Source organism: Chiloscyllium plagiosum, chromosome 30 (genome assembly GCF_004010195.1).
Source record: "Chiloscyllium plagiosum isolate BGI_BamShark_2017 chromosome 30, ASM401019v2, whole genome shotgun sequence".
Lineage (NCBI taxonomy): Eukaryota > Metazoa > Chordata > Chondrichthyes > Orectolobiformes > Hemiscylliidae > Chiloscyllium > Chiloscyllium plagiosum.
This window is the reverse complement of record NC_057739.1, coordinates 8,582,058-8,596,605: the sequence shown is the minus strand read 5'-3', so window position 1 is coordinate 8,596,605 and position 14,548 is coordinate 8,582,058. Positions and strand designations below refer to the sequence as shown.

General features: G+C 42.0%; 1 protein-coding gene across 5 annotated transcripts in view; it reads right to left on the bottom strand.

Annotated features, from left to right (window-relative positions):
* The window catches only part of abca2 (ATP-binding cassette, sub-family A (ABC1), member 2), a 460,895-nt gene that overhangs the window by 112,472 nt on the left and 333,875 nt on the right, over nt 1-14,548 (bottom strand). For 2 of the 5 annotated variants that reach the window (XM_043719912.1, XM_043719913.1), the window contains 4 exons: nt 14,121-14,402; nt 3,793-4,008; nt 3,339-3,441; nt 1,423-1,751 (listed from right to left, as the gene is read on the bottom strand). In XM_043719912.1, coding sequence (XP_043575847.1) covers nt 1,423-1,751; nt 3,339-3,441; nt 3,793-4,008; nt 14,121-14,402 — 930 coding nt within the window. The remainder of the gene's footprint in view (nt 1-1,422; nt 1,752-3,338; nt 3,442-3,792; nt 4,009-14,120; nt 14,403-14,548) is intronic. The other 3 variants (XM_043719911.1, XM_043719914.1, XM_043719915.1) reach the window with 3 other exon arrangements.

The following is a 14,548-nucleotide window of genomic DNA, read 5'->3' as shown; positions in this document are numbered from 1 at the left end:
TTAAGAGAGCAATGAGGAACAATTTCTTCTCTTGAGGAATCTATTCTCTACCACAGAAGGCTGTCAAGTCTGGCTCATTTATTTGACTCAAGGATGAGGCAGACAGATTTTTAGTCAGTGAGGGAATCAAAGGTTATGGCGTAAAGTAAGGAAAGTGGAATAGAGGATTATCAGACCAGCCATGATCTCAGTGAATGGTGGAGCAGAATTGATGGGCTGAATGGTCTCCTTCTGTTGCTCTGTCTTACGATCTAAGTGCTGGCACCATGTGGTATCGGCCACCTCGTCCAGCAAGTGGTGCTGGATAACAATTGTTTTAAATAGTTCGTCCCTCAATCTTCCCTTGTCTTTGTTTGGTTTGGACATTCTAGTGGCCATGGGTGCACCACCATAAGTATCTACAGAAGAGGCACTGTTCTTAGATAATAAGGGTTATGCAAGATTGTTCTGGTATTACTACATTTAGTCAGGCAAAATCACTAGGAAACCTCAGGGAGCTACTAGAGATAAATCTGCTCCTTCCAGAAGGAAAGGTAGACCCTCATGTCTCTACTCATAGACCATTTGAGCCATCAGTAGAATGGGTGCAGCCAATGTAACATCAGCATTAATTCCCTTATAACCACTACCTTTTGCAAATGATTGGTCAACAAGAATGTTTGAGCTTTACCCCAAAGCCAAACTGAAGGTTTTGAAGTTATATCCAAACTATAAACTGTAGCTCACTTTCGATTGACAAAAAAAAAGTCTTGAACAAGGGGGGATTTTATTCTGTGGAATATAATTACAATGATACTTGAGTTTATTCAGACATAGGACAACAATTGTTCCAGGCAACAAAGCCCCAGGATGACATCACATGAGTCAAATCAAACCACATGATTTCCTAGACTGGTTTTGGTGGTCTGAGGGAGTCACAGAGGAATTATTTAATGCTTCAGTTTTCTCTAATGCTTCCAAAGAGAGTGTTGCTGTGAGGTAAAGGAGAGAAGAAGTGTTAAGCCATGATGCTCCGGCTGTCATGAATGTGGGGTAGAGGTTTGATGGATCAGCTGCTTTTTTTCTCATCACTTCCATTTCTCTGTCTGCTCTTTTCTAGCACTGAGACCCCAGCCTCTCGACAGGGGCCACCAATGGACCCAGATCCGCCAACCATCTGATCCTCAAGCTTCATCATTTCATCAGAGAAGATATGGAGATGTATGTGAGGGGATGCCAAAGGCATTCTGTTTAAAGGTACTGTTGGAAAAAGAACATTTGGTCTGTCTTTGCACTCCACTTGGAGTCTGTATTTAACATACTGCAATAGAAAATCATTTTGGAACATTTGTATATAGAACTTGGTAAAGATGGCTATCTTGCCATAAATCAAGAGCAAACTCAGCACGCCCTTCCATTATTCTTTCTCGCTAAAATACGCACCTTTCATTGTAGCTGGTGATGTTGTCAAATTCCAGGGGTATGTCCCTCCATCATTTCCCATGTCAGGGAAATCGGATGGAGCGGGTGAGGGTGGCTGTGGGACAAAATTTGAGAGTGGGAGGCCTTGAGTGAATGAGTCCAGACACATTGAGTCAAAGTATTTGGAGGCCAACATTTTGGTCTCACTGGTGGAAAGATTGAGGGTCTGCACCAGCTGGTCTAATGTGCTGTTGTATGGAGTTTTCAGGACACAGGTAGCTCCAATCCCTGACGGTAGATAGAAGGTATTTGTCAACTGCTGTGGGCTGGCATCAGGTGATAACTTTATCCTAAGGTAAAAATAAATAGAGTATTATTCAAACAAAAATAAACACTTACACCAACACTTGCTGCATTTTCTTCAAAATGGGTTTGCCATAATACAATTGCATTATTTCCCAAATAACCATTGCTCATTCAGAAGAAAGCACTAAACAGCTATAGAATCTGCTTCAACAATATTCATTCATCCTAATACAACAATGAAAGGCACAGCATAAATATAAGTGTTTCCCTTTTCCTTATACACTCTGGAGGGTTTCCAGGGTACATTGACAGGTCCAAGAGCAGCACAAGAAACATATCCAGCTACTTTCCACCAATCGTTTCAGTTCTGCTGATCTCAACAATATACATGCAAACATCTTAAAACACCACGACAATAATCCTCAAGATGTCATTCATAGATTTAGCAAACTGTTTACATTTTTGTAGATATTTCTAATTTAAAAAATGCAAGCTAAAAGGTTTTCAGCGAAGTGTACCTGCTTGGTTTTAGATTAGATTAGATTAGATTAGATTACAGTGTGGAAACAGGCCCTTCGGCTCAACAAGTCCACACCGACCCGCCGAAGCGCAACCCACCCATACCCCCACATTTGCCCCTTACCTAACACTAGGGGCAATTTAGCATGGTCAATTCACCTGACCTGCACATCTTTGGATTGTGGGAGGAAACCGGAGCACCCGGAGGAAACCCACGCAGACACGGGGAGAACGTGCAAACTCCACACAGTCAGTCGCCTGAGGCGGGAATTGAACCCGGGTCTCTGGCGCTGCGAGGCAACAGTGCTAACCACTGTGCCACCGTTTAGTTTCTGCTAGCTCTGAACAGCTCTACTGCAGTTTCTTTCCTACATTTAATGAGGGGCAGATTCTTTTGTGCATGCTACAACAGCAGAATATTAGGGATCCTCACTGCAGAAACAAATAAGTCATCACAGAATCCCTACAATGTGGAAAAAGGCCATTTCACCCAACAACTCCACACCGACACTCCAAAGAGTATCCCCCCCCAGATCCATTCCCCTATTACTCTACATTTATCCTGACTAATGCACCGAACCTACATATCCCTGATCAGTATGGGCAATTTAGCATGGCCAATTCACCTAATCTGCAAATCTTTGAGACCGTGGGAGGAAACCAGAACACCCAGAAGAAACCCGCACAGACACAGGGAGAATGTACAAACTCCACACAGACAGTTGCCTGAGGGTGGAATCGAACACGGGTCCCTGACGCTGTGAGGCAGCAGTGTTAACCATTGAGCCACCAAATAAAGTCATCTTTGTTCAAAGTACATGGTCAGGGTTGAACAAAGCACATTGCAATAACAGATTGATATTCTAGAGCCTTAGCTGAGATCTGGGGGAAAAAAAGAACAAGTCAACACCTGACATTTCTTGCACCCTTCAGATGACTGAATACATTGAACACAATTCTTAATAAAGCAAAAGTCTGTCGAAGAAACATTTGGTGACTTAAATGATTTCTAATTCAGTACTGCCTGAACCACAATGCACTCTCCATTCTATGTAACGTCTTGCAACGAATTAAAAGATGAGTGATATTAAAGGTCCTCTCTACTCTCATACCTGTACTCATTTCTCTCTTCGTTTGCATACGGTATGAAGTTCCCACGAGGCTGTGTATAATTGTGGTACTGAGATGGGGAAAGAATCAGAGGAGGCAAGTCACCTGGAAGGGAAGTGATAAATATTCCATTGGTGAAAATCAAATTGGAATTGTGCAATTCCAAAGATTAAATCTCAGCCCGACTGAAAGTTGTCATTTAAGCCATTATTAAGCTGTCAGTATATAGCATGGTTACTAACATGAGCACTATTGCTGTATGGCAGTAGTATGGTGGGTGGTTTGGAGGGGGGGGGTGGGGTGGAAGGTGGGAAGACGGGGTAAACAGAATATAAATAAGGGTTTCAGAACCTCCAAAAATACATATAGCAGGAGATTAGAATCTTAATTCAGCAAACTGACACTGAAAAGATTTTTTAAAAAGCATGGTTACGAATGTATTTTGAATCACAATACCTATTTCAGGTACTGAGAGTGCCACCGTCATTGCCACACACACAAAGAAGGCTGGGAGCAGGATCTGGGAGAAAAGACTCTTGGTGTTGCGTTTGGCACAGTGATAACGCTTCACTATCAGCCCGTAAAACTGGCAGAGTTTCAGCCAGGAGCCCTCCAGCTTTATACTCCCTTGACCCTCCAGGACAAAGCTCTTCAGGTCAGCTTCTGGTTCTGCTGTAGATGGCGGGAGAAAACAGAAATTAGCTTTTGGGAAGACACCCAAATACACCACTTCAGGCAACTGAAAACCTTATCTTATACTGGCACTTCCTGTTCAAAATATTTCTTCATTCATTCATATGACATAGTCATAGAGATGTACAGCATGGAAACAGACCCTTCAGTCTAACCCGTCCATGCCGATCAGATATCCCAACGCAATCTAGTCCCATATCCCTCCAAACCCTTCCTATTCATACACCCATCCAAATGCCTCTTAAATGTTGCAATTGTACCAGCCTTCACCACTTCCACTGGCAGCTCATTCCATACACATACCACTTAGTGTGAAAAAGTTGCCCCGTTGGTCTATTTTATATCTTTCCCCTCTCACCCTAAACCTATGCCCTCTAGTTCTGGACTCCCTGACCCCAGGGAAAAGACTTTGTCTATTTATCCTATCCATGCCCCTCACAATTTTGTAAACTTCAAATAAGGTCACCCCTCAGCCTCTGACGCTCCAGGGAAAACAGCCCCAATATTTTGGACTATATATTCTTTATTTCATGGGTTCTTCATACTGCTAATATTTTGCATTTTGCAAGCCCCATGTTATAACTTGAACAATTGAGTATTTATGCACTTAAGAGCTTTCAAGATGTAGTTAAGACCTTCCACTGTTGCCCAGGATATCGATGGTGTTACTTTCCTGAAACTGTTCATTCCTTGTTGGCAGACAGATGCTGTAACAATTCTGTGATCCCAAAGGAGTCAGATATTCTTCAGTCATTTTCATCTGTGAACCTACACATGATTTTCTCCTCATTTAACATTCACACATATACAGGAGGAATTGTTAACGGCTGCATGGCAATTTAAAACCAGAACTCCCACAGACTCTTCCCTTCTCATCCCAGGATTGTTGAATGTAATTTCTAATTACAAAAGTGGCCCTGTTGCTTCCCTGGTTGAAAGGGATCAAACCTGGGATTTATTGAGTGCCCAGAGAGAAGAATAAAAGTCTTATCTTGATACAGAACTGAATCTCTATTCAGAGTCTGTTGATCTCGCAGCTTAATAAGTCATTCTCCCACACTCAGACGAACTGTATTGATATAACTTGTGAGAGAGAACTTGAAATAAGCACATGATGAAAGGGGGAAAACACCAGGACAGGACCAACATAACTGTCTGTCATTAGGGCAACTTTAGGTTTTGGGTCTTCAGAGCACAATGGGGGAAAAAAAAAAAGTAACTATTTCCTGGAAGGGAAGTGAAGCAGATATAATTTTATTTCTGGAACCAAACACACTTTCAGGTTAGACATGGAATAACATCTCAAGTCTTACAGGAATTCCCTCACCTTCAATGGAAACCAGCCATGACTGAGGTGTCTTTAATTGTGGCTGGGAATTGACACAGGATGAACATAGTCGAGAGTGTGGTGCTGGAAAAGCACAGCCGGTCAGGCAGCATCCGAGGAGCAGGAGAATCAATGTTTCGGGCATAAGCTCTTCATCAAGATTCCTGATGAAGGGCATATGGCCGAAACGTCAATTCTCCTGCTCCTCGGATGCTGCCAAACCGGCTGTGCTTTCCCAGCACCACACTCTCGACTCTGATCTCCACCATCTGCAGTCCTCACTTTCTTCACAGGACAAACATATTCTGTTGACTTACAGATGCATCAAGCACCTAGCAAGCTGTGGGTCATTCATTCATGTGTATATAATCCTTTAAAGTTTGGCTCAATGTGCTGATGAACACAATTGACATCCAACTGCACTCCATCTAATGCCATTTATTAACAAAAGTGACCAGTGGAATGATTCAGCACATTACCTACTTCAATTCTGGAACAAGACTTCACATTCAGCTTGTGGAAACACCTGCATGTGTTTCTATTATTAACTGTCTGAATGTAACACCAGTGAACTCCCTTTTCTCCCCATTCTTCCTTAATCACATGCTTTCACTCAAGAAACTGGGGACATGCAATGAAAGCACAGCCAGCTCTCTTTCTCCAATGCTTTTCTCAAGCTCTGACTCTCTCCAGCTTGCCAGCTTTAAAACCTGGCAGAGCCTCCAGTTCAACATTAATTGGGCCAAAGACATCTCACATGCCACAAACTCCATAAACATGCTGAGCAAACTGTTTACCAGTTTGCATCCTGTCCAACCTTGGCTGAGTGGTAAACCTGATGTCCCATCTTTCAACAAAACCAATTCTTGCATCACAACATCCTTAGGGATGGAAGTTTTCAGGCTGAACTCCAGGAAACAGAAGTAGCTGATGCTGAAGGTGCTGGCTGCTTTGGTGAGACAGAGTTTCTCAGACAGTGAGACACCCAAGTTGTCAGGGCATTAAATTACAGTTAGCATGTCAAGAGATTGCCCCACTTTTACCTGGAGGTGTTTAATTCCTTTCTCAATACGAGCTGTTATGTTATAGCAGTCAGCTCTGGTCATTATAATTCCTGAAATGTGTGTTGTGGGTGACTGACACTTAAAAGGATGAAACCCTTCAATGTCGGTCATTCAGATGCAGCGAACAAAAACATAAAGCAGCTTAAGTTGAAAGCCAAAAGATATATTTAAAAAAATGCAGTTTTGAGAAAGAACAAATTCCATTCTTGTCCTTACTGAAAAGGGAGAGAAATAAAGAGAGATAAACAGAGAGACAAAGAGAAAGGAATGAGAGAGAGAGAACCCCCTACAGCATTCTAGTATTGAAAGTTGAGTCTAGCACAAATTTATCAGTGCTGTGACATTACTAAACTGATTTTGTAACATTAATTATAAATTCTGTAAATTAACCTGGATTGTTGACTAGTTAAACGCTAACATTTGTGTTACGTGATGTCATTGGTTAACGTAATCAAATAGCATTTACTTACAAATAACCTGTTCACTGATATTCTGTTTGGGTTTAGCCAGGGCCACTCAGAAATCACTATCTCATTTTGGGGTCAGGGACAGAGGGTGAATATCTTGTCATTAAGGCAGCATCTGACCAAAATGCACCAAAGAGTCTACTAAAACTGCAGTCAATGGGAATCAGGGGAGAGCTTCCCATTGCCAGAAGTCATACTTCACATGAAAGAAGATGGCAATGATACATAAGCAAAACAGTACAGATTGAAAATCCAAAATAAACACAGAAAATTCTGAAGCTTCAACATCAAGGCAACATCTGAGAGAGAAATACACTTCAAGTTTCAGGTCCATAACCATTTATAAGAACTGGAAAAAGGTAGTGGTTGTGTGACACCAATCATATCGAACACAGGACATCAGTACAGAATTCGTCAGGGGAAGGGCCCTAGGCCCAACCATCGTTTCAACAAATGAAATAGTCTTTCCAAGCACCTGGACAACATTCAAGCTCAGGAACATAATAAAGAAGAAGCTTGTGTTGATAAGATTTGCATTGCACAAATGCTAGGCAGTTACCATTTTTAACAAGAGAGTGTCTAACCATCTGCATTTGAAGATCAATTTAGCATTGGCAAATCCCACACCATCAAGATCCTGGGCTCACTATTTATCAGAAACTGAACTGGAAATTCCATATATAAATACTGTCGCTACAAGAGCAGGTCAGAAGGTGTGAACTCTGCAGCCAGTAATTCACCTCTTGATTTACGAAATCCTGTCCAGCAGCTATGAGGTACAAGACAAGAGTGCAGTGGAACATTCCACACTTGTCTGGAGGAGTGCAGCTCCAACAACATTCAAGAAGCATCAGCCAGACAAAAGAATCCACTTGATTGACTCCACCTTCATTATTCACTTCCTTTACCCTGACATACACAGTGGCAGCAATGTATACTATTTACACCTCCAATACATCAATTCATCACAATCTTATCAACAGCATGTTCCAAACCTGCAGTTCTATTGCTTAGTGGAAGTTAGCAATCACACAACACCTGACGAAGAAGCAGCGCTCCGAAAGCTAGTGCCTCCAAATAAACCTGTTGGACTATAACCTGGTGTTTTGTGATTTCTAACTTTGTCCACCCCAGTGCAACACCGGCACCTCCACATCATTAGTACAAATAAGGCATTAGGTCCAATGGAGCATGACCAACCTGCAGGGTCCCCTCCAAGACGTGCATTATTTCAATTTTAGAATGAAAGAATTGTCATTCCGTCATCCTGGAATTCTCTCCCTAACAGTAATGTGGGTGTACCAACATCAGAGGACTGCAGCAGTTCAAGACAGTTCACCATCACTTTCTCGAGCACAATTAGGCATCCTCACTGATGTCCATATGCCAAGGGTATATCAAAACTAGTGAATGCTTTCATTGTCTACCTTCTTATTTGATATTTAGGAAGAATTCACTCACTTAGTACATTATACATTTCCTAAAAGGGAGTCAGTACACTAATATTGCATCCGAGAAACTAAAAGATAGTTCATCAAGACAAGTTTAACTAAACAGTACAGTCAAGCCCAATTGAATAAATATTTGATTTAAAAAAAACTAATGTTCAAGAAAATTAAATCTCTGTACACAGTCTCTTTCTTACTTAATCCAATGGTCAATGATTCATCTAAGTGAATAAGGTTTGTGATGAAGCTGTGACAATGTAATTGTGCCTACAACACAATATCATTTGTTTTAATAGAAGGTCATTGACCTGGAACATTAACTCTGCTGTGTGTTCCTTGGATGCTGCCTCTGATCAGTTCCATCACTTTCTGTTGTAAGTTTGAATGCCCAGTGGCCGTGGTATTTTGCTTTTGTGTATAGGTTGCGGCTGCTTAAATGAATCGACAAAGTATAGACACAAGTGTTCATAACTTCACTAAAATCTTTTCAGAACACAAAACACTTTTCACAGGTGCTACTGTCTAGACATAAAATGAGGCAAAAGACAGAATTCTCCTGACCGCTTGGTGGCATGTCGATTGGAAAACTGTTGGGGGTGGGGGGCGTGAAATAGCACTAGGAATGCCTTCCAAAGTACTCTCAACACTGGGACCATCTCCCAGGAGTGGCCAGAAAAGCAATTCAACAGCCAGCATCTCAGAGGTGGAACACCAATTAACGAAACAGAGTGCCATTAAGGGGCCATTTTCTGACTTTGGTCACATTTTGTTGATGACGCAACAGCCCCAGAACCACAAGAGCAGGCTGCTGGCATAATAGAAATGGCTTCTCCATCGTGATCTTGGTGGGAGTGCTCAGGGGACAGAGGATCCAGGCCCCTAAGGAGCTAGCCACGGGCATCAAAGATCACGTCAATGACGCAACTATCTATGGAGAGGGGACTCCTCTCACAGTCATACAGCATGGAAACAGACCCTTCTGAAGGGTTTTTGGCCTTACCCCCCCGATAAAATAATAGTTTATTATCCCATTCTGAGTGTGCCTCCTGATCGTGAGTGTAGCATCGAGAGCCCAGCCAGTGTCATTAATTGGCCGCTTAGCACGGGAGGTGGTGGTGGTCAATTTCGAGTCCGTCTCGGGTAGATTATCGCTGGACTGTTAATCCAGAGACCCAGGTACTGTTCTGGGGACCCAGGTTCATATCCTGCCATGGCTGATGGTGGAACTTTAATTCCAGGTTTTAAAATAAAAATTAAGGGTCTAATGATTACTATGAATCCATTGTCAATTGGCAGGAAAAACCCATCTGGTTCACTAATCCCCTTTAGGGAGGGAAGCTGTCATCCTTACCTGGTCTGGTCTACATGTGACTCCAGACTCATAGCAATGTGGTTGACTCTTAAATGCCCTCTGGGCAACTCAGGATGGGCAAAAAATGCTGGCCGAGCCAAGGATGCCCTCATCCCATGAATGATTTTCTTTAAAACAAAATTGTACCAAGGGGCATTCCACTTCCAGCAAGTACAGACTTGGGAACCCCAATTTGGTTCCAGCATGGAGTCCATGATAAAATGCGGCTCAAAATCTTTCACCTCATCAGATTCTTGAACATTTCACAAGGCAATGTGACAAGAACTTTGGTTTACATGTGAAACCAGCTTCTTCTGGTAATAAATGCTAAAAGCATGGTTATGTTTATACTGAACCATGTTTCAGCAATGTAGAAACCCTGTGATGGGAACTCTTGTCTCAGAAGAAATGAAAATGTCACTGTTATACAAGATTAAAAAAAAGCAAAACACTGTGGGGATGCTGGAAATCTGAAACAAACTCAGAAAGCTGGAGAAATTCAGCAGGTCTGGCAGCATCTGCAGAGACAGAAACAGATTTTGAGTCTGACATAATTTTCCTTCAGAACTGAAAGGCATTGGAAAATACTTCCTTTTTCTAGTAAGCAAGAGGGCAGATGGCAGATGGTCAAGAGACCAATGCAAAGATAAAGGGGTTGTTAATGGCGGAGGAAAAAAATAAATGAAATGTAAAATGGATGTAAATTAATGTGAAAAGGAGAGAGAGTCCTTCTCTCAGATAAATACTAGAGATCTGAAATAAAAACAGAACGTGCTGAAGAAACTCACCAACTCTGACAGCAACTGTGGAGAGAGAAGCAGAAGTAATATTTTCAATCTGGTATTAAGCTTCTTCAGAGCTTCTCTCTTCTGTCGCTTGTTCATCAGAAATAATTGCAATGTTGTGAGGGCCCAAATATTCCTAGTGGTGAGGGTGTTTGGTTTGGGGCATCACAGGCATTTTGAGAGAGTTTTGTGTGGCACTGTAATATTTCATGATGAAACAAATGACATAAACACACTTTCAGTTATCCAGAACTGTGTGTGCACAAATTCTACTTTCAATCCAATGTTCGCAAGTCGCCAAACATTATAACACAGTTAAAAGAGAAGCAGAATCGTTCAGCGAATAAAAGTGACAAAAATCATTATTCATTTATCAGCTTTTCCTCAATGCTTCCTTAAACCATAGACTCCTTCTTAAATCCCCGATTATTCCTTGAAAAAGGTCAACATGCTGGGAATCTATCCGGGGCTTTTAGCTGAATGTGACTATTGATCAATCCTCGTAGTTTTACAGCTTCAAAATTCTGTATGAATGCCAGTGTGTGTCCACTCCTTTTACTGCTGAAATTCTTTGATTTGAGTTTGCTGATTCAAACATTACCTTCACTGGCTTTCAAAGGCCTTCACAATGCCCATGGTCTCAGAACTTCTCCAGAACTCTGCAGTTTGTGTCTAATCGCACCGCACTAAGTTCTGCCTACCTATCACTCCCTTCCTCAGAAATCTGCATTGGTTTTTCAGCTCTGAACCGCGTCGGTTTAGAAACATGGTTGCATTACCGTTGTGAGATTACCCCTTTGATGAAACACAGTGGTGAGTTTACACCCAACTCTGTGTTGACACAATGCCGATCGAGCAAATTTCCTTTCTAAATGCTACCAGTCTCAACATTTACTAATGCCTCATTTAGAATGCTTAAATGTCATCAGCTGAAGGAAATCAGAATAAAAATACATTTCTGCAGCCCAAATAGAAAAGGTAATGAAACGGGAATGGTAAAATCAGTGTTCCACTTGCTGTAAATTTTGTGCAGTCAATCTCCACAGAATGGGCTTTTATAAATATAATGAGACAATAATTACACAGTGTAACATTTTGCATGCAGATGCCAACTCTGATGCAGAGCATTGCCAAGAATAGGAAGCCAACAGGCCACACAGTATAATGGATTTCTGAATTGAACAGAAGGCTATCCTCCAGTGTAGGCACTGGTTTTATTGGAAAAAAGCACTTCAATATAATTGAAGCCAATTTTAACAGTGACCACTTCATTACATTTCACTACTGTATCACTTATTCCATTCATATAGGGGGTGCAGGAACTGAGTAAAATTGTTGGAAAGGTCCCCAAAATTTAGTTGTACTGTTGTTGGTGTTAACAAGGAGAGTGGGCTCACTTAGCAAGTTGTCCCACGTCGGACTGCCCAAAGGTTACTCTGAGTGGTTCACCGACAGACTCCAATGAAAATATTGGCCATTTCTGACAGGTTACAGATGAGGAAACATCCAAAACAATTAGACAGGATATCTGCTTGAGGATGAAAAGAGATTGCTGGGCCAAGGGAATACAGCAGTGGAGTGTGGCTAATTGGTTGGTTCTGTCACAGGGTTGGAACAGGCACAATGACCTCCTTCTGTGCTGTCAGATTATGTAAAGCAGAACTGCAAAATAACTCAAAAAGCAGCAAATTAGCTTCCATCCTCACCACGCAGGAGACTGTAATATTGACAGCAGTACTATTACTCAGCAGTCTCTTCTAGAACTAGGTGGCAGTTTTTTCAAAAAGGAACAGGAGAAGAATTTATTTTCCCTCTTAAGATTGTGCAAGTATGGAACTCTCTAATCTGCAAGGCGACGAAGGTGGGTTCATTGAACTTTTTTAAGGGAGAGGTGGATAGCTTCTTGCTAGGTATGGGAAATAAAGGTTATTGGGGTCATGGGAACTGGAATTGGAATCATAAACTGATGAGTCACGATCATATTGAATAGCAGAGCAAGCTATTCGTAATGCATCAGTTAGAGATAGGGCAGTCACATTGAACCTTAGAGGATTCCGGAAGCTATTTGGTGCATAGTATTGATCGTCCTATTTGAGGCCGGCTGCAATAACTTTGGAGGCAGTTCACAAAAGGTTGGCCAAGTAAATATCTGGAATGGGTAGGTTGCCTTATGAGGGAAGACTGGCCAGCTGGACTTGTACCCACTGGAGTTTGGAAAAGTCAGAGTCGACTTGAGTAAGAGGTGACTTGATTGAAACATAAGGTGGTGGCACGGTGGCTCAGCGGTTAGCACTGCTGCCTCACAGCGCCAGGGACCCAGGTTCGATTCCCGCCTCAGGCCTGTGTGGAGTTTGCATATTCTCCCTGTGTTTGTGTGGGTTTCCTCAGGGTGCTCTGGTTTCCTCCCACAATGCACAAATGTGCAGGTCAGGCGAATTGGCCATGCTAAATTGCCCATAGTTTAAGTCCGTTAGTCAGGGGTAAATGTCGGGGAAATGGGTCTGGGTGGGTTACTCTTTGGAGGGTCGGTGTGGACACGCTGGGCTGAAAGGCCTGTTTCCACACTGTAGGGAATCTAACCTAATCATAAGACGCTAAAGGATCCTGATATGGAGGATAGATATGGAGGAGACGATTCCACTTATGGGAGAATCTAGAACAAGGGACTATTGTTTAAAAATCAGGTATGATCCACTTAACACCGAGGCGAGGCAAAACTTCTTCTCAGAGCGTCTTTTGTCTTTGGAACGACTTTGCGTACAGGTGTGGAAGCTGAGCCCTTGAATATTTTTACGGCTGAAGTTGATAGATTCTTGCGACGTATAGGAGTGAAAGGTTATCAGGGTAGGCAGGAATATGGATTTGAGGTTACACTCAGATCAGTCATGAACTTATTGAATAGTGCAATCTAAGGGGCTGAATGGCCTTCTCCTGATTTATATGTTTGTATGACCGCCAACTAAAAAATACATTAACTTGCAAAATCCACGTGGAAATATGAGGCAACCAACATCAATGGCATGAGATTCTGAATCCATCCACATTTTGTTTCTTGGGCGATTCAACATAACATCTTCCCATAGCAAAGGTCTGTGAGCTTGTTCTTCTTCAACTCTTTGACAGGGAATTTTTTTTTTTTTAAAAATTGAATTACGCCCAACTCCTCTGAGGGTTGCATTTTTCCTAAGTCAAAAATAGTGCATTGAAATGTATGCAAATACATTTATGGGTTAAAACGATATGCTCAATCGTTCACTGCGAGTATGTAACTTTTTATTTATCCCCAGAATATGGGACTGCTGTTGTCCATTCCTCGAGCTGATGGTGATGACAAAGAGCTGGGTGCACTATCTAACTGGAGTCATATCATGCACTGGCCACTCCGGAGCAATGGACCATTTGGTAGAGGTACTCTTCACAATCAGAAAACTAAAAATGGATTAAGTTCACCATACCTGTGGCCCTGATTCAACAATTCTACAAAAAAAAAAATGGTGTACTGTCATCAGAAGTGAAACAATGAAACAGTTAACTATTCAATCCATACGGTTAACAACGCACACTGATGCCCCTTCTCCCCATCGACCAATTCCTACCTCTTTAAATATAGAAAACATGGTTCTGATCTCAACGTTGGCTTTTGCCATACCTTGTAAACTGAGGTTGTCTGCATCATTCAGGTTATCAAACAGCGGCGAGTAGTCTCCGTAGAATTCGGAATAACCACCCATTTCATCACCTCGGACAGAACCAACAGAAGAGGAGGAGTGCACAGAGGACTGGGATTGGCTTAGCCTTGCACAGGTGACCAAATTGCTCATGTTCACTTTCAGATTGTTTGTACCTTCTTGTGGATGGGTGTCTTTGAGGCGACCATTTTTATTCTCCGTATGTGGTGTCTGCAAGGCTTCTTTCCCTGAATCTTTGTCATCTTCAAGAAACAAAGGGAAACATTGTATTTTTTTCAGACAAATATTTTCACTTGATATGTAGCTTTATTACGATTTAATCTTGTTTTTGTGACTTATTGCCATTTTTTTTGAGGGGGTGGTGTGCAAGAGGGGATCAACTATTCTT